Below are 20,008 nucleotides of genomic sequence, written 5' to 3' on the forward strand. Positions count from 1 at the left end.
AGGCGTGATAATGATTACTTGAATCGATCAATGTGTATTTGTTATTTTTTATCTTTTTACCAGGTATTGTGATATCAGATTTCTTAAATATAATGTCACACTGTGTTTGATTGTTTCGCAAAATGTAATTGTTATTGTATAATGTATTATCTTATCTATGTGTTTTATCGCCAATATGATTACCACCCATGCTCGTCTGATAACTAATTGTGTTTAAAGTGCTCAATAGCATTCATTGTGATATATGTATTTTTCATATTAAATCTATACGAGGTGTATTCGGTATGTCATGAAACTGAATTAGTTTTTGACTAATGTTTGAGATGATAACATCAATGATGAATTTTATATTAAATATTTACGTTTTATTTACATAGTGTAAACGCTTTATTAAAAAAACAACACAAATGAAGATGTATAGAAATAAGGCAAAGAATGTTATTTTATGTTTTATCATATCCACATGGATTGGAGGAGAGTGTTATACCTTGTCGCATTACGGAGTTGAATTTACAAACGAGTTTTTCTTCAGAATCAATGTTCCGATGGCAAAAGAAGTGAAAGCCTTATTGAAAGAACACTACTTCGAATTCCAGGCGCAGGTAAACATTATGCCGTTGCGGTAAATAAAATTATCATATATCTCCGTTAGCGTAAAAGAAACAAATCGGTTAAAATAAGGTTATCCTCGAGACTGTGTTCAGTATAATAACCGATGCAGTCTCATATAAGAGTCCGTTCGTACTGTTTATTTCGTTTAGATATTTCGAAGAATATTCGACAGCGTATATTTATTTAGCTCACCTAAACAGTACTGCTCAAATGTGAGCTGTTGTGATAGTGGACTAACCGTCGTCCGTCGTCCGTCATAATAATTTTCCTTCAAACAAGTTTTCCTCCTTAATCACTTGGACAATTGCTACCAATTCACAGAAATGTTTCTTAGATGGTGTTTTCCAGAGTCTTAAAAAGAATTGGCTCCATGACAAACGTTGGTTGCCATGCCAACCACAAAGAAATCTTTGACATTTTTCTCCCAAAAAAACAGTTAGCTATATTGTAAAGCAGTTTCACAAAAAATGTTCCTAAGGTGATCCTATATTAAATCTCTTAAAGCCATGTTGGTTCGTTAGAAAAGTGGCGGTGAGGGGCGGGGATAATTTTCACCCTACAACTTATAAAAATCTTAAAATCTTCTATCCAGAAATCGCTGGCCAGATTTAAAAATTATTTTTAATGAATATATGGAAAACTTCTACTTCTAAACCGCAGGCAATATTTCAATTTCTCCGTGGGCTTTTATCACGTTCCTTCAATCAGCGTTGGTTCGTTAAAAACATGGCCAACAGAGAGCGGATGTAGTTTTCTACCGGTACACAGGAATATTTTTCCTAGAAACTGCTTGCCCCCAGATTTCAAAATAAATTTTACAGAAATGTTTCTCAGGGGCCGTTATGAAACTATTATTCTCTGAAACAGCAAATATCACGACATTGATATTTGGACTGTAGTCCAAAAATAAAATGCCCCGGGGGTCAAAGCTGGCAACGCCCGGGCGATTTCAGTTTTTTTAAATACTTAAGTATCAGTATGTAGCATAATAAATTAGCCAGATACTACGTTTATACATAGCAACCAATGACTTCCTTAGCAACCTATTACATCATTGAATGCTTTTTAATTAAATAAACCGTAATTTCATTTTCAATCCTTTCTGCAGGTAGTTGACGATCTGTTCATCTTTACATATGAAAACGATACTAAAAAGGTCTTTCAAGAAACGGAATTAAAATCTCTGAAAAGGTCCTTTCATGGAATGGTAAGTGTGTTACGTTCTTGTTTTTTAACCTTTAACCTCTTTGGTTGTATATGTGCTTAAACTGTACTTAACACGTATATTGTTATTGACAAAGCCATTAATTACATTCACTCCAAACAGAATTGCTTCATATTCAGAATTGCTATCGGGTAAAGTGGATTCAACTTGTCTGTCGGTCAGTCCGTCTGTCTGCCTGTAGTCACAATAATGTACATGCTTCATCTCAGATATCTTTGGACGGACTTGCGTAAATCGTCAGTGTGTAGTACTGACCTAGTGGTGCACGACGTAACCAGGGCTCCAACGTAGTAATTACATAGTTACGAGCCATTGCTGTTGCTGTTTTTACAAGATGTGCACATGTATATTCTTATGCGCACTTCGTCCCTAGACCCGGGCCGCATCTTGGTGAAACTTCAGTTATAATCTGTCCTTGTGCATGCAGTTGGCAAAATTCGTTCAGTCTACACATAGCATCATCTCCTTGATGGTTTTATAGAAACTACAAAAGACTAATTTGTAGTCAGCATACTTCTGCTTGTTATCACTAATTAATTCGGCCGTTTTAATCGTAAATGATATCTATAGTATAGTTTTACATACCCAAGCAGGAGTACAGCGAAGCATTTCCTTTATTTTCTAGTCGAAATCCTAATCCAATCATGAATATCCTTCATATTTTGCTCTAGTTACGCAGTTTCCAATATCTGCCTGAATCAATAAAATTCATCCTTTGTTTAAGTTGTGAACGAGGGATAGTCTCAACAGTCTTGTCCCAGCTTTATATTACAATAACGTGTACATAGAGATAGGTTCTTGTTATATTAACCGGTAACTTTTTTTGAAAGATTCAAGACATTCAACAATGCAGAATTATGCAGAAAGCAGAACTTGAAGGAATCGATTATGAACACGCGAGCGAAAATAATAGAAATATAGAGACTAATGGAGGCCTAACAGACCAAGTGAGTTACTTTTATTCATTTTTCAACAGTCCGTAACATCAATGCAGTGACCTTTTATAATGTTTTATATGATATAATGTTATTAATTAGGTGTGTTCATATTGGCCTAGTTATTTGTCCGAGGTTAGCTTTATTTGCCTGAGCCCGAAAGGGCGAAGGCAAATACAGCTGACCGAGGACAAATAACTGGTCCAATATGAAATCACCTAATTAATAAGTATTTTATTAAGTAACTATTACCATTTTGGTTAAACATGCTTATCACTTACCTTTAGTTCATCTTGAAGACGTATTTTAATATCTTTTATCCATTCATGGTGTCAGTCTGCTTTTCAAGACATGACTTTGCTGATTTTGACATGCATCCTTAAAGTGTCATTGTACATACCTATGAATAAAGCACTGTACATTATAAGGAAGCATGTCATTTCGTCTTAATTTTGTAAATCGTTTGCTAAAACGTCAAATGTTTCACCTTCGACGTCCATTTTGTCGGTGTTAAAAAATATTATAGTCGTAAAATCCAACAACGGGTTAAATACAACTGTTATATCACACCACAATACACAGTGGTTCAATCATTCAATAGGTTCAAGTATTCCAAATAAAGTTATACGAAGCACAACATTTTCAAAACAGTCGGAAAACGGAAAACAAAATGTCTACCTTTAAAAATAATTTTCAGCATATTTCTCATATTAGGCGAGTTTCGACAGCCAATAAAAATGGCCCATTTCTCAAATCCTATATTAGGCGAGTTTTGTAGTCAATCAAAACAGAATAAAGTCATATTAGGCGAGTTTGGTTGATATTGGCCGAGTTTGGACGATATTGAGCGAGTTCTGGCATATATTGTCTTCAATTGTCTGGTATTGGTACAGCAATTGTCTCTGTATCTAGTGAAATATGTAATAGTTGATTAATAAAAGGCTATACGTTGTTTACGTTAAGAAGTAAACATTTATTTTCCAGCAAACTGTAAATATATGTTATAGCATAGAAGGTGATTAATTTCTTTTGCTCTAACATGTTGCACTTAAAAATGCAATTTGATTGATGATGTGTATGTTTGGTCATAAAAAAGTCGTGTAAGACGGTCTTTCATCCAGGTAGTCCAAAAATGAAAATTAAAAGCATTGGACAATTACGAAAATGTTGCATTGTATTGAAAATGTCTTTTAAAAACAAATCGCAGTGTCAAAGTGCCAAACTTTGTTGGGTGTTTATATTATCTAAACTCGCATGATACACGTGATCTGTACTCATCACTTCCTCAGGATCAACGTTTTGAGGAAGAGCCGTTCTGGGATGAAGGGGAAGGAATTGATGAAGCGTGGAAATTGGGAATAACCGGAGAAGGCGTTACTGTGGCTATTCTTGATATTGGTTTTACCGTTGATCACCCCGAATTAGAAACGAATATTGTGAGTCAGTTTAAACTGAGTTTAAGCGACAGCAGGAAATCTTGATGTTTTCAATATTACAACAATCACTTAAAATGTAAATAGACAGTAATAGTCTTGTTAACATGATACTTTTCGTGAGAAGTTGGCCTATTTAAAAACTATCCACCAAAAGAGGTAGTGCTGTTTGTGTTTAATGAGAAAACAGCTGACTCCATTTGCTCTAAAATTATCATATTTCGTTCAACTGATTAAACTATAAGCTGACTCCATTTGCTCTAAAATAGCCATATTTTGTTCAACTGATTAAACTATTAAAAATTCAAAATTTATTGCTTACATTATGGAAATTAATTATGTTTCTTCCGTTAATTGATTGAACATTTATTTTTTTTATCATAATTAGTTGTGTTAAAGATGCACTCTTACTCCCAAATAAGATTAACCTTAATTAATGATATTGTTTTAATATTCCAAAACGGATGAATAAATGTCAAAAACAATTGTTCTAATAAAAGAATATCGAGTTTAATTTGAAAGAAATGAGCATTAAACACGGTTTTTCTACCTTATGAGACTATAGTTAACCACAGTAAATCTTTTAGCATTCACCAATCATTTAATATTTTTAGGCTTTCTGATATTAAATTCACGGTTACAATCTTGTTATCAGTAATTAATATTTTTCCATAAATGTATTATTCAGTAAGTTGTTCAAGCTTTATCACTCATAATGTTTTTTTGTACATGTGTATGTTTTGATTTTGAATAAGAGTGTCACTTTAACTTCTTCCAACATTCTAGACTGTAGAAATGTTCAATGAGTTATATGAGTTTTTGTGCAATAACTTACGATTAATTGAGATACTTTGGACTAAATTAAATTGACAAATCCTCAATTAATATTCTTTTTCAGAACAAACATCTGACCTTCAACTCCGTTACAAATAACGCGGACGTGTCAGCACTTCTTTTCCATAATTACATTGGAGAAACAATTCATAACACAAAGTAAAAGTCGAGTAGTAGTCAATGGTAAAAGTATCAAAACAATCATTAAATACCTAACTTTATTCAAAGGGCATCGAGTTCTTGTGATAAAACTTTATGTTATATATCAGGATAAACTGAATCATAAATAATATCACCTTTCAACGTGTCAGTTTTATATAACATTCTTCAACAACATTTATACGTATCTTTTTCTTATTCTTTACATGTAAAATACACGTTTGTATGACGTTTCAGTCACGGAAACGACTGTGCCAGTGTCGTCGCAGCGGTAAAAGGAAACAAGATGTGTAGTGCAGGCGTGGCGTACAATTCCAAAATAGCTGGTATTATTCATTCAGCAATAGTATCCTTCGGACAGTTGGATAACGAGTTTATTTTGTCTTTTATGTATTTGAAAAATCAAAACATGGAAATAAGATCGCATTACTCACTTCTTAACGTTTGTTTATCTTTTATAAAATAGAATGACAGTAATTGTTTTTTTTCTAACTTTAGTCATAAGCAATGAGCGCTTTTTCAGCGCTATCAATCGGTACGTTCTCAAAAGGAATGCCATTGAAGACAATAATAACAACCGCTGGCATGTGCAAAGGTCTTGCTTATGAGCAGAGTAAAATAGACATCTATTCGTTAAGCTTGGCATCTAGTTCACCATTTGATGACATGGATATTGGACCTGAAAGAGCAATTAGAATTGGAGTTTTGAATGGTCGGGAGGGAAAAGGCAATGTGTACGTTTCTGCAGTAGGTCCTATAGGAAATGGGTTTACAAACAGCATCTTCATTATCACAGTCAACCAGATCGGCATTAGTGGAACAATTTTCGAGAAGAGCTACGCTAATCCAGGGATTCTAATATCTTCCTTCGGAAAGGGCAAAACACGGACCGATGATTTCATGGTATATTTGTTCATACTTGTATTCGGATTTTCAATATATGAAGTCGACAAAACTCGATTACGTGCTCTATATTTCGTTTTCCAGTTCACTGCATCCCAGAGGTACGGTTCGGGAATACCATGCAACGCAAATTTCCAAGGGTCATCGGCGGCAACACCCAAGGTTGCTGGAATAGTTGCTCTTATTCTTCAATATCGGTAAAACGCAGTACTTAAAGCAGCGTGTTAATATCACAAGATTCGTTTCATTTCTAATAGTATATTATTACAGTTGTTGTCATTGTTTTGTTTTCCTTACAAAAAATACCGTTAACGAGGTCTGAAGTATTTAAAGTTTACAGTCTTAAACAGTAGTAAAAATATATTGCAGTCCTGACTTGACATCGAGACAAATCCAGCACCTTATCGTTCGATGTTCTAACCACTCTGACCTCAAGGAGTCTATCAACTTTATGCGAAATGGTGCCGGATTTTACTGTAATTATTTTATTATTTTTTATTATTTTTTTTTTGTTTTTTGGAGATTATAAAAAAAATGTTTATTTCAAAAGGACTACAAATAAATCTAGAATGGAATACAAAAGTATAAAGACAACGAATATTATGGGAAGCGAACGCGATGTTAACGTTATGTTTACTACAATACTATCCCTTACTTGTTGCTTTATCAAGAAATTGTAAAGAATACGTGTTTGGCAATGCGTATAGCAGATACGCACTAACAAAATATATTGATTTTAGATCATCAGCATTTTGGATTTGGATATCTGAACGTAACTAAGTGTATAGAGTTATCAAACACCGTGACAGACATTAAAGAGCAGATACCAGAAGAAGCTACATTTCTGTGCGAGTTAAAAGGGTAAAACTTGCACCATTATCACATGCTGTGCAATAGGCAACGTTTTATTGTCCTCATACATGTTACAAATTAGTTTAGGTTATAATGTTATCCAAAAGTCCATAAACGTAAGGCAGATTTACATGAAAAGAAACAAGTTATAAACAGCTAATAATACAATGTGTGCATTCCTTTAAACTCTGTAAATTTAATTGTTCAATGAAGCTGCATTGTGTTATCGATATGTAATATTCGTTGTTTCAGTCCGAGAAATTCATCACTCGCAATTTTGATAGCCACAGTGGACACATTGAACGAACAATTGGAGCGTGTAAAAACTACAATACATAAATCATTGCTAGAATACATTTCAAAAGCAGTATTATTTTCACCGATGGGCACTTCTTCCGTTCTTATCGATGGTTCAGAGTGGACAAAAGATGTACATATGCCAATGAAGAGCAATGCAATTGTTTCGACACATTTTTGGGGTGAACGTTCAGCTGGAAGATGGACACTAAATTTAAACGGAAGGTTTGACAATGTTAAAGGTATATTTGTGTATTGAATATAAGTATTTATCACAGTGACTGCTGATTTATTCTTGAATACATGTATAAAGCTGTATTACTGTAAAGCAAAAGGAATATGTTTGTTGGTATTCAAATATACTTGCACCAAAGGTTTTTCATTTAAACTTCAGCTAGCTGGCCCTACTACTGATAAAGTTCATGATAAATTCCTTGTCAATACCTGCATAATGATCCAGGAATACGTATGATAAATGCATAGTATATGCCTTCACAATATTGTTTTAGATTACTCAGTGAACCTGACGTTCACATTTGTGGCGCCAAAGGAAGACGAAAAAGATGAAAACACTCGAAATTCCGGTGTTTGGTTCGATCTTATGGTATTTACAACTGCAGTTTTACTTCTTGTTCATGCCGTGTTTTGGTGTTTGTACTTTTTCGCAAATAGAAATTAAATCAAGACAATCAATGCAAACAGGCAAATACTTACAGTTTATTGCGAAAACAAAACTACATGAAATACAAACATATCAATTGTTATATAGATTTTTTAAATATAATTGATGTATCATTGGAAGTATGTTTGTTAGATTCTAGCAAATTTACTATCTTTCATATTGCCATCATTTTGTTTATGAGAGGAAAAAATACCTACTTGTTGTAAATAGTCGTACAATTTATGCTTTATCTTTCAAAACAATGGTGTGTGAGAATGATGCTTTGAAGGTGAATAGTCTAATAGTACTATGAGGATAATACCATAAGCCCACTGTATTTGCAATCTTTTTAGAACTATTATTGTGTAAACATATCATCTATGGATAGTTCGTTGTATACATTACATTCCTCACAATACATCCTGATTATTATGATCATTTATATATTTTACAGGTTTATATTCACCACTTTGTGTAATTCATGTTACCTATGAACACATTTACTTTGTGAAGAAAAAAATAATACTTTTGGAAATATCTAGTATATATAAAACTACACTTTGTTGAAATTCATGATCATCATCATCATCATCATCATCAGCAGCAGCAGCAGCATCACCACCACCACTACCAAAAGCATCATCATCATCATCATCATCATCATCATCATCATCACCACCACCACCACCATCATCATCATCATCAGCAGCATCATGATTTGATGGGAATTGAGAATAAATAATAGCATTTTGTTTCGAGACGTCCCCGTATGTTGTTTATAGTACGTTGTTCGCGTTTAGAGTTCATAGTACAACGAAATTGCTTGTATCAATAAAAAAAATCTTGCACGAATTTTAGCTACTTGCTGCATGATTCATCAAACTAAAGATTGTTTACGTTAAACTCTGGTTGGTGAAAAAAACAACATTTATGGAATTTGAAAACAATTTCCAGAATAAGAAGAACTACCTTCTTTATACTAAATTTGATATTATAAAATGTCCGACCACCAAAAATACTTTAAAGTGACTAAAACCTTCAATAACGACCTCGTTTGAAACAAGGTGATCGAGTGATCATATTCTTTAAGTAGTTTATTTTCTTTCAAAATGTTATATAACACCATAAAGAGCTGGGATGACATACGACTAATGAATAATAACTTATAAGAGTCTGCACTTCGTTATTGTGCAATTTCTAAGTCTTGACAAATATAGCATTAAATAAGCTATTCAAAGAACAGGGTTTCATGGTTTTCTCTATCTTACATTACTTTACCTCAAGATGCCATTCAAGAGATTTTCTTCTGGTATAAAGGACAGAATCAAAATGTTCTAATTTTCTAAATTCATCTTGACATAAATCTATCACTTCAAAACAGAATGAACATATTTTGACATAAGAAACGTTTACCTATATTGATATTTTATTTTTCAAATAATCAGATCGGCTTCTACAAAATTGAATTCCTTTTTGAAAGAAACTGTAAGAGCAATATTGATAATGAGTCTTATATTTCATTGCTTCAAAATCACATAACACCCATGAACACCGCAGAAAAATGGATGACTATGCGGATATCGTCTGAAACCCGTACACCCTATGTGTACGAAAGTATACTGGATGTTAAATATACGGTTCAGTTCAGACCCGTCTATTCATAAAACTCGTTCATCTTGTATGTATTTCCTAGACCTTTGGTCAAGGATAACCCGTGAAAGTGCAAGCACATATTTCCAACGGGGTGCTTTGTTTTTGCTGAAGGGACAGCACGTGGAAGAGACAGTGGTGGGATACAAGGAAGTCCGGGTGCGATGCACTAGGTCTTTTTCGAAGGGACACAATGGTTCTTTTACGTGCTCGGTGTAAAGCACCTATACACGGGGAACAACTTTCCAGGGTTGAATACACAACCTTTCCAAGCATTACCCTTTAAATGCCGAGCTCCAGGCAAGGAAATTACTTGTACCAACTTTTAACGTCTTTCGCTATGATGCGGCCAGGGATCGATTCCACGACCTCCCGCTCCGTAGGCGGAGGTGTATATGTGATGAGTATACGGGACTCGATGTACGGGCGTGTACTAACCAGTACATTCGTGTTATAAAATAATTTTGAATTCTTAATTGGTTTAATGATTCATTTTATTACTATGCCTTAAACGTCAAAAATCTGAAATCTGGCCCCAGTTGAAAATCTTTTTGTTACGGAAATATCCACTGCCAAAAATCGTATAAAAGCGTGCATATGGTTTATGATTTTAAACACTTCTTGTTCAATGTGGACGTACTTCTGACAGTCAATGTTTTGAACACGGAAGCATCAACGTGTTAAAAATTGCCATAATACGGTTATAGACATGCTTTGTTGTGTTTGAGGTTATCGAAGTTAATTTATAGTTGTACGGTTCCTTATTTACGCTTAGAACTCAAATTGGCCGATGCACGTTTGTTTTAAGTTATCCTCTTTGAAACATATACGTAAAATTTGCACTAAACAATATGGCTTCTAAATCGTTAATCTGTGAACATTTTGAAATGAATAAACTTTGATTTTCGCGGTGAGGGTATCAAATTGTGGATGTGCATGATTATTCATCCGTAGCGTATGTGTATTTCTAAAAATGGTTTGGTTCAAAAGATGAGCTTGCACAAACATGAATAAAATTATGATTCATGGTTGGATTTTTCTTCGTACCAAGCCTTTTTATATTCAAAACCTAAGCAAATTTTTGTCCTTACATTTATATATGGTCAGTCTTAATTATGAATGAAATAGATAAATACGTTTTATTCCTCCAGTAACGGAGAGCATAACATATTTACAAGGTGGTTTTCAGTTTATTTATACACGCACTCAACCAAGGTCCATTAGGCGCATTTGAAGCATAGTGTACAGACATAATGTAACCCTGGTTAGAGCTACCCTTTTACTTTATTTCGCATCAGTGTATAGCACTATCACATGGGACCCACATTTCGTGTCCCTCCCGGAAGACGATTAGTATTATTTAGTTGTGCGGCGGGGAGTCAAACAAGCGATTGACTGTCAAGTGTATTAAAACTAGACCACGGATTCGCCACAATGTAAGCCTCGGAAGCAACTAGGCTTAAATGCCTTGGATACAACTTGTGCACAAAAATGCTTTGTTATATTTCCCAGGTTGACTCAATTATGTTTCGCACCCGTGACATTTTTTTCGACTGAAAAGAACCGCTGACCGACTACGCTTGATATTTGTTTGTTAATTTTAATCAGATCAAATATGACCATATGGTATTTATTGTTTCGTTTTGTTTGTACGGATGTTGACTAAACGCAACTTATCAGCACATAGTATCCCTGCTGCGTCGAATTTAATCAGAAAGGCAAACATTCTTGCAGTTACCGATGCAATGTTTTTACAAATTAACCTGACATTGTTATCAGACATTTTCATTGTGTATTAAACATTTACAAAAATCAAGTGCATTCAATTAATATTCAGATATTGGACAGCCGTTATCTACCATTGGTTGCAAAAGTGCCACGATAATAAAAGGAGGGGCCAGGAACATAACGCACTAGACGGTTTTGAATATCGGTAGAGTCACTCATTACAATGCATCTACAACATAGGTTAAGGGAGGATTATATTGTATGCATAAGAAAGAAATAACTGCAACATAACTCACGTCTTTATAATTTATGAAGAGAATTTGCTGTAATTCAACTGATATTAGAAACATTTTCAAACGTTGCTTTTGAGTAATAAAGCGTTACTACTTGTGAGAAGAAATTACTGGATTTTGCTTATAATTATCATGAACAGAATGTGAACTAAAACAAATAAACCGGATCTTTGGAACATTTATCGACTCTATTATGGATGTTTACGCTAACTTATTCAGACAAACACAGGAATTGCTTACAGATGCGCACGCTTCTTTAAAGCGTGTGCAGAAGTGCTCTGCAGCGGCGAGATCAGATGCACATGCAGCACACGAGAACATAATAAAGGCAGCGCGCGAATCTCTGCATCGCGTGCTAAAGGAGATTGAGGAATTTGAGCGATCTGAAGTGGACGACATCGCACAATATATGGAAAAGATCGGCAATCTGCAATACAGGTTCAGTCAATGTTGTTTTTTTCTGCATTTCCAGTGTTCACAATTGCGAGAACAGTTATAAATCGACGTGGTTAGAATTCAGCCTTTCCAGTATTCACAATTGCGAGAACAGTGTTAAATCGACGTTGTTAGAAAATTATGAAATTCTCACGTAAGAATGGCTTACATGATCAATAAAAATGAGTCTGAAAAAATACCCGTAAAATAAATATCTAAGGAGTAGATTTCCAAGTTGTAATGTTACCAAGTTACTATACTTAAAATTATAACTTACAGTAAGATAGTTTGAGTCAACCGGGTTGCATTTGTATGACAGCCGTGACAAATAAATACATTAATTTGATACAAGAATTTTAAGATGTAATATTTTCTTCACAGATTCGGGTCATACTCCCGCGTTGCGAAAATGAATGATAAGAAAGCGAACGTTGAACAGGAACTTGAGGTTACCACCATTTACCTCCGATGTGGAAGGGAAATCACGTTTCGCCAGGACCCGAATGCAGAAAAGTTTATTTCTGACGGGTGCATTGGAACGCTCCTCACAAGAACGGGTATGAATATCGTAAATTATGATTCTGATACGTCGCTTAAGTGCACCGTGGACGGTTTTGAAATGGCTGACTTTAACGCGCATGCATGCAAAGGGGATGTTGGATTCCTGGGCCACGATTTCACCGACAACCTCCAGGCTGTTCAATATATTCCTTTCCGATCGCCAAGAACGCTTCTTGAGCGAAGCTGGTCGGATAGCTCGATAAACAGTATTTCTGACAATTTGTTCTACGACGCTGAAACTGATGCACTTTGTGAAAAATCGTTCGTACCGAAAATCCTGAATTGTACTGTTGGATCGAAATCTGTCGACTGCATAAGTAGCATAACACCAAGCACACATAAGGAAACTGGACCCATGACACTTTACAGGGCGCTTCCCTTGTCTACATTAATACAAGAAGAGCCAGAGTTGTTCGATTTTCAGCAACTGTCCCATTTTGAAGCTAATAAACACCGGACGCCTTGTGTAATACCGGACATCGTGATTTTGCCGGACGGAAGGCTCGTTTTGGTCGATCATTATCATAGCAACATTCAGCTGTTTGACCAAGACTTTAAGAATTTATCCGAGGAGCCCGTTTCGTTTCCCATGGGAATATGCAAAATTGACGCGAAAACGATTGCTGTCACATTGCGGCGAGATAGAGAAATTGTTCTGTTCAAAGTAAAAGAGAAGAGTTTAGAGAAAATTAGTTCCCTCTCAGTACCATGTAATTTCTACCTTTGGCAAGTTGCACACAGATTGGACCGGTTGTTCACCATTTGCGACGAAAATAATATCCACGTGATTGATACCAAAGGTAACCAATATAGTAAAATCAAGTCAGGCGTTCCTACTCATCAAGGATTTATTCGCAACTTCGACGTCAGCGACGACGCGGAAACCTTGTTTCTATGCGAACGTAGCGCGCTCAGGTGCATAACCATACTTGGGGAAACCGTTTGGCGAATAACTAGTTTGGATTTGCCCGAAGCAGACAGAAACTTACAACACTTTGTTTTTGAAGATGTCATTTATCATCAAAAGAGGCTTTTTGGATCTCTGTGGAAAGCGGGAAAGATAGCCCATATCAGTATTGACGGTGAAATTGTTCGCTACGTTGTTACACGGGATCTTGATCATCCAAGGGCTTTATCAATAGGTGCAGGCAAATTGGTTGTTACCCAATTTTCGCCGAATGTAAAACCAACCAAAAACAGAACGGTTAATGTTTATCAAATGGACTTGGAAGACAACCCGATTTAACGGAAAGTTACCAAAAACGTCAACTCACCACTCGGATGTCATAACCTAAAGTATCTTGTCGTAGCATTGTATTGTCTAGTACAGTCGAAATAGCAGTGACCCGTCCTTTCATTTCTGGAAGTATGTTAACCACTTGTTCTTGCGTGTCTTAGAGCCTGCCAGCCACTCAAATTGTGTTCGGAAAAAGTGAACATCCCGACATTTTATCAACAGTTGTGACACTGCGTCTTCTTTTGTGAATTATAAACTACCAATGGTCGTATATTACTTCAATAATTTAAGATAATTTGACTTTATCAAACAGATCAAAATTGTCTGAAAATCGCTCGACTAAATGGAACCACTGGCCGACTAAAATTGGGTTTATTTGCTCATTTTAAATAATGCAAATATGACCATATGGTTCTTGATTTCTTTTCTTAAATGGGTGTTGACAAAACGCAACTTATCCCTGCTCGTATTGTAGCTACCAATGAAATGGTTTTTAACGTTAATCTGAAAGTGTGTGCAGATTTTTTCATCAGTCACTAATACCTGGTAACTGTTATGAAATAGGGTGGTCAGTGTATATAAACACAATTCAATGTTTTATACTTTAATAACGATATACATCCCATGATAGTAAATACAACTCTGCTATGTACAAAAGCCTGCAGCAGTAATTAGAAAAACATTAGAGAGTAGGCGGAGCCTAATATTCATTAGCAGCTCTGAGTAACCATGGTTACATTTTTTATGAATGGAATACCAAACATCTCCCTCCATAAATTGTTAACCTAAGGGTCACACATTAGAGACAGCACTGATAACTTTTGTGAAGTTCTAATCTAAACATGAACGAAACTGTCAGTTAATACATTTCTTAATTAGCCATTAAAACGTCTTATCTGAGACTCTTGAACTGAATCTGAATGTCATTACTGCTAACATTAAACAAAGTTTCCATATCGCCGTGGTGGTTTAACTCCCCTCCCAGGTCGAGTTACGTATGTAACTGGAGATGTTTGTGTTTTATCTCTCTGTTCACTCAGAGTTTCCCTGAATTCTTGAAAAGGAACAGTGACACAATTTTCACTTTGTTATTTGTTTGATTTGTCAGGCTCACAAAAATCACTGTTCGGAATTTGTTGTAAATGCTTTCGATTGTAGCACCCTCACAATTAAACCGCGTCCTTTACACTAAGACGTTCTATCGTATAGTTATAAATTCAAAACAACCACGTCCGATGATACAAGTTTTATTGTTAGCAATTATTTATTTCTTCGTTCTAATTAATTTGTTCTATCTTAAGAGAGCAAAGCTGACTCTCAGATCTTAACCAGGTATATTATCAGAATCCTAACCAGAAGCGGACTACCCAAAAACTCTCTCCCTTAAGCTCCGGATAAGTGTTTTTATATTTCGCAATTGACCCAAATTGCAGTTGACCATTCAGAAGTGTTTCCTAATTTTCCTTCAAAGTTTAACGATATCAGGTGATACATTTGACCTCACGTGACCATACTCAAAGTATCTTACTGGCTATAGCCACAAAAAGGAGCTTGTCAATCAATATATCTATTGACGTCAAAATGGACTAGACCAAACCCCTTTGATAGGATTTTAGTAAACAAGGTAATTAAGTTCATCTCTGGACAGTAATTAAATTAGCCATTAGCGGTTGACCTTGGCCGTTGCTGATTGGTCTTCGACGGCACCAAGTCATATATATGAGTTTATCATTTGATAATTATTATTCAATCCTTAGGGCCGTTATTAACATATGATAAAGAGATTAACTGTTCCATCTTTTCTTAGGATACCTAATTGACACCTGTCGGTAACGGTAATGAAGCTCAAATGAAAATAACGCTATGGCATTTTGACCACTTAGAAGCTAAAGAAACGAGTTATGACATTAGCAGATTGGCGAGGGTCATTGTGTTACACGATTTATTGTATATGTTCTTTTTTCTGTATCTACAACGTACGATCTTCTCTCTTGAAATGGAATCGTAACAGTTACTTCTTTTTCCCATTTTCCTCATTGTCTAGTTTTATTCTGACCTTATGACCTACATTCAATAATTGCAATATACGTGCAGAAAATCTCTTGTTGTAGAAACGTTCGTAAGTTTGTTTTGTCTTCTTGTCGTTTCTTTGAACAATTGACCGTCTAGGCCATTTTAGTCTAGTGATTTCCGGCATACATGGAAGAAACGTGCGAACATTCCTGCCTATCATCAGCTGAGTAGGACTAAATATTGTTGCTATTGTTGGCGTATTCAGATACGTTTGAGGTGCTCTGATAACATCAGTTTGTCTCAAAATACCCTTCGCTAATTTTACCCCACCTTCGGCTTGAGAATTTCCTTGTGGATATCTTGGGGATGAAAATGAGTGTTTTATATTATTTTTTCCATAAACTTTGTGAATTTATCAGATGTGAAGGGTGTACCGTTGTCGGTCACTAGCTCTATGATGTCGCCAAAATGTGAGAACATGTTTGACCTTTTTCTCACCACGTTATCACTCTCGGTAAGTATCCAATCTCAAGATAACGGGAATAATTATCCATTACAACCAGAAACTGTTAATTGTCAACTTCGCAAATATCTGCGGCAATTTTCTCCCATGGTCCATAGGCAAAGGCATTGTTTTCAATGGTTTACGTCCTTGTGTTGGCTTATTTTCTTGGCAATATATATGCAAAAAGCTACAGAAACATGCTCAGTAGCAAAAAGTTTAAACATAAACCCGGTTTAGTGGCTATTGGCAAACGCCAAAGACATAGAACACAAATTCACAAACAAGAAACATAGAACAGCACAAAACTCTACAAACAGCACAGTGCATAAATACTAAGTTTAACAGTTTTGAATTAACTTCACAATGGCTTTGGATATTCCTAGCAACCAAACTGTCAGGCCAGCTAGGTTCTTACCTCTTTAAATTTCCATGTGACTTGTATGCAGCTGTTGTAAACTGTCTGAGTATAATTTGTCTGATACAACAATTCTACTCCTCTAAAACAGTAAACCCTTGGCCACAGAATAATCATTTCTTGCTGAAAAGTACGGCTTTATTTCCTGTGTAAGTAAGTTTCCCTTTTCCGGCCATCCATGCTTTGTGTACGTAATAACCTTTTTAATGTTTTCATCCTTTTGTTGCGACTGTTTTATTTGCTGTAGTCGAATGTCACTTAAAGGAATATTTTCAGTGAACATTTCTATATATGTATTCATTTCATTCTCAAAAGTTTGGTCAAACTCATTCAATGGAGACCTGGAACGGGTATCTGACACATCCATTTCTTTGCCCGGTATATAACTGCATATTGAATTAAACTTTCTCATTCACATCGGACAACGTTCTCGAACAATACGCTACCGGCTTAAGATTCGAACCTTCTTGAACGAACAGTGTTCCACCTAATACATAACTACTGCTATCAGCACTAACAACTAAAGGTTTCGATCTGTCAAAGTACGCTAAAGTCGGCGCGTTTGTCAACAAATTTTTAATATTTTGGAAGGCTTTTTCCTGTGGAACGCCCCATTGCCAAACAGATTTTGACTTCAACAAGTCAGTCATCGGGCTCATGACTGTAGACAAATTTGGAGTGTATCTGCCTAGAAAATTAATCAACCCAATCACGCGTCTCATTTCCGCGACATTGTTTGGCGCACTAAGGTCTTTTACTGCTTGGACCTTTAAGGGATTAACACTGACCCCTTTATCACTAATTATATGGCCAAAATATTCAATTTTGGTCTGTCTGAACAAACATTTGTTTTTTTATTAATTTCAGTCCCGAATTTTCGATCATTTGAAAGACTTTACTCAAATTTCTATCATGCTCCTGTACATCTTTACCATAGACGACAATGTCATCCATTATGGCATCAACACCTGGCAGACCAACTTAAAGCTCAGACATTTTTCTTTAAAATATTTCAGGAGCTGACGTGATCCCAAACGAAATACGTTTGAACGCATATCGACCAAATGGTGTTATAAATGTCGTCAATCGCGAGCTATTGTCATCAAGCGGTAACTGATAGAAACCATTCGCTGCATCTTACTTTGAAAAGACTGTCATGTTCACAAGTTTCGGTGATACACCTTCAAGATTTGGAACATATAGCGTTTGCGATTTACGGATTTGTTTAACTTTTTTAGATCGACACATATTAAATACCTGGTAACAAATCAAATATGTTTATGTTGGTGTCGAATTTGACATTGGCCGAAAAAGTAATTAAACATCCTATAATGGTTTGTATTCATGTCAAGGTGACTCTCATAACAAGCGCAAACCAATTCATGCATTAAAACCCAAAGGCTTATATGGAACCTCTTTCCTCCTTAAAGATTTACGTTAACAGCCAAAGGCTTATATGTAACCCCTTTCCATCTTTAAGATTTGCGTTAAAAGCCTAAGGCTTATATGGAACCTCTTTCCTCCTTAAAGATTTACGTTAAAAGCCAAAGGCTTATATGGAACCCCTTTCTGCCTTAACGATTTGTGTTAAACACCAAAAGGCTTATATGGAACCCTTTCCACCTTAAAGATTTGCGTTAAAAGCCAAAGGTTTATATGGAACCTCTTTCCTCCTTAAATATTTTCGTTATTGCGGCACGGAAAACCCGAATCCCAGACACTATGTCAACGGATGTTAAAAAGGCTTTTGAGATTCCCTCTTTTTACTTCGATTGTGAGCGGGACATTACATTTAACGAGTAATCCTGGAATGTTTTCATCCGATATGTGCATAGAACATTCATCATTACGATACGTTTAAGCATCGTTAGGTGTGCCACGGATCATCGTTAGGTGTGCCTCGGATCATCGTTAGATGTGCCACGGATCATCGTTTTATGTGCCTCGGATCATCGTTATGTGTGCCACGGATCATCGTTATGTGTACCACGGATCATCGTTAGGTGTGACACGGATCATCGTTAGGTGTGTCACGGATCATCGTTATGTGTGCCTCGGATCATCGTTATGTGTGCCACGGATCATCGTTAGGTGTGCCATGGATCATCGTTATGTGTGCCACGGATCATCGTTAGATGTGCCACGGATCATCGTTAGGTGTGCCTCGGATTATCGTTAGATATGTTACGGATCATCGTTATGTGTGCCTCGGATCATCGTTAGGTGTGCCTCGGATCATCTTTAGGTGTGCCACGGATCATCGTTAGGTGTGCCTCGGATCATCGTTAGGTGTGCCTCGGGTCATCGTTAGGTGTGCCTCGGATTATCGTTAGGTGTGCCTCGGATACGTCGTTATGTGTGCCCCTGATCATCGTTAGGTGTGCCTCGGATCATCGTTAGGTGTGTCTCGGATACGTAGCGATCGTTTGCCTCGGATACGAAGCGAACGTGTGCTGTATAGTTGTCAGTAACGCACATGATGCTGGATTTCCGGTCCACGATCACACCGGCGGGGTCCATGCGTTTTATGACATTCATTTCCAGTCGCCAAGGAAGGAACCTGATAGTCAGTATTTTCGCACATTATTTTTATTGCGCTGAAAAAGATCCACTTCGTGAAAATTTAGTCGTGCCTAAAATACAAAAATGTGCAAATGGATCTAGATATGTTGACTACATTAGTAATATGACTTCTCACACAATTGTGGAGGCAAGCCCAGTGCCTATTCGTATTGCGCGTCCATCGTCCATTTTTATAAATGACGGGTCAGATGTTTTTAATTTCAGCAGTTGTTTCAAATGGAAGCTACAAACAATGAACGCCTTGTGGTATATCCGATATCACACATTCCCCGGACGGAAGACTGTTTTGATTGACCATTTTAATAACAACTTTCAGCTATTTGGAAAACAACTTTGTTCTTTTATCAGAGGAGCACCGTTGTTTTCCAATTGGGTTGTTCAAAATTGATGCACAACATATGGCTGTAGCACTGAGACACGATTGAGACATTGTCTTGTTCCTAGTGAATGAATATAGATTATATAAAGTTATTTCACTGTCAGTTCCTTGTAAATTTTATCTTAGGAAAATTACATACATGTACAGATCCGGCATGGTATTCACCATTTGCGACAAAAATAACATTGACGTGATTGTTGCTCCTAGTGATAAAGGGGTTTTCGTGCCTTCGACATCTTCATGTCCTTTCTACGTATGTGAAATTAGCGAAACAGTTTGGTTAATAACCAGTCGAAGT

General features: G+C 36.2%; 2 protein-coding genes across 3 annotated transcripts; both read left to right on the forward strand.

Annotated features, from left to right (window-relative positions):
• Nucleotides 1-236: 236 nt before the first annotated feature.
• LOC128237515 (neuroendocrine convertase 2-like) lies at nt 237-8,754 on the forward strand. Of its 2 annotated transcripts, XM_052953108.1 has the most exons (13): nt 237-282; nt 533-602; nt 1,721-1,819; nt 2,668-2,784; nt 4,062-4,208; nt 5,104-5,198; nt 5,436-5,524; nt 5,722-6,101; nt 6,186-6,298; nt 6,471-6,577; nt 6,842-6,962; nt 7,206-7,492; nt 7,760-8,754. In XM_052953108.1, the coding sequence occupies exons 2-13, from the start codon at nt 546-548 to the stop codon at nt 7,927-7,929; spliced, it is 1,782 nt and encodes a 593-aa protein (XP_052809068.1). In that variant the 5' UTR covers nt 237-282; nt 533-545; the 3' UTR covers nt 7,930-8,754. The 2 variants fall into 2 exon arrangements, with proteins under 2 accessions (XP_052809068.1, XP_052809062.1); XM_052953102.1 differs by lacking the exon at nt 237-282 and having other exon boundaries at nt 402-602.
• Nucleotides 8,755-11,775: 3,021 nt separating this feature from the next.
• On the forward strand, nt 11,776-13,824 carry LOC128228089 (uncharacterized). The gene is made up of 2 exons (XM_052939189.1): nt 11,776-12,020; nt 12,399-13,824. Exons 1-2 carry the CDS (start codon nt 11,776-11,778, stop codon nt 13,822-13,824), a joined length of 1,671 nt encoding a protein of 556 aa, XP_052795149.1.
• Nucleotides 13,825-20,008: the final 6,184 nt, after the last annotated feature.

The sequence above is a fragment of the Mya arenaria genome, chromosome 1 (assembly GCF_026914265.1).
Source record: "Mya arenaria isolate MELC-2E11 chromosome 1, ASM2691426v1".
Lineage (NCBI taxonomy): Eukaryota > Metazoa > Mollusca > Bivalvia > Myida > Myidae > Mya > Mya arenaria.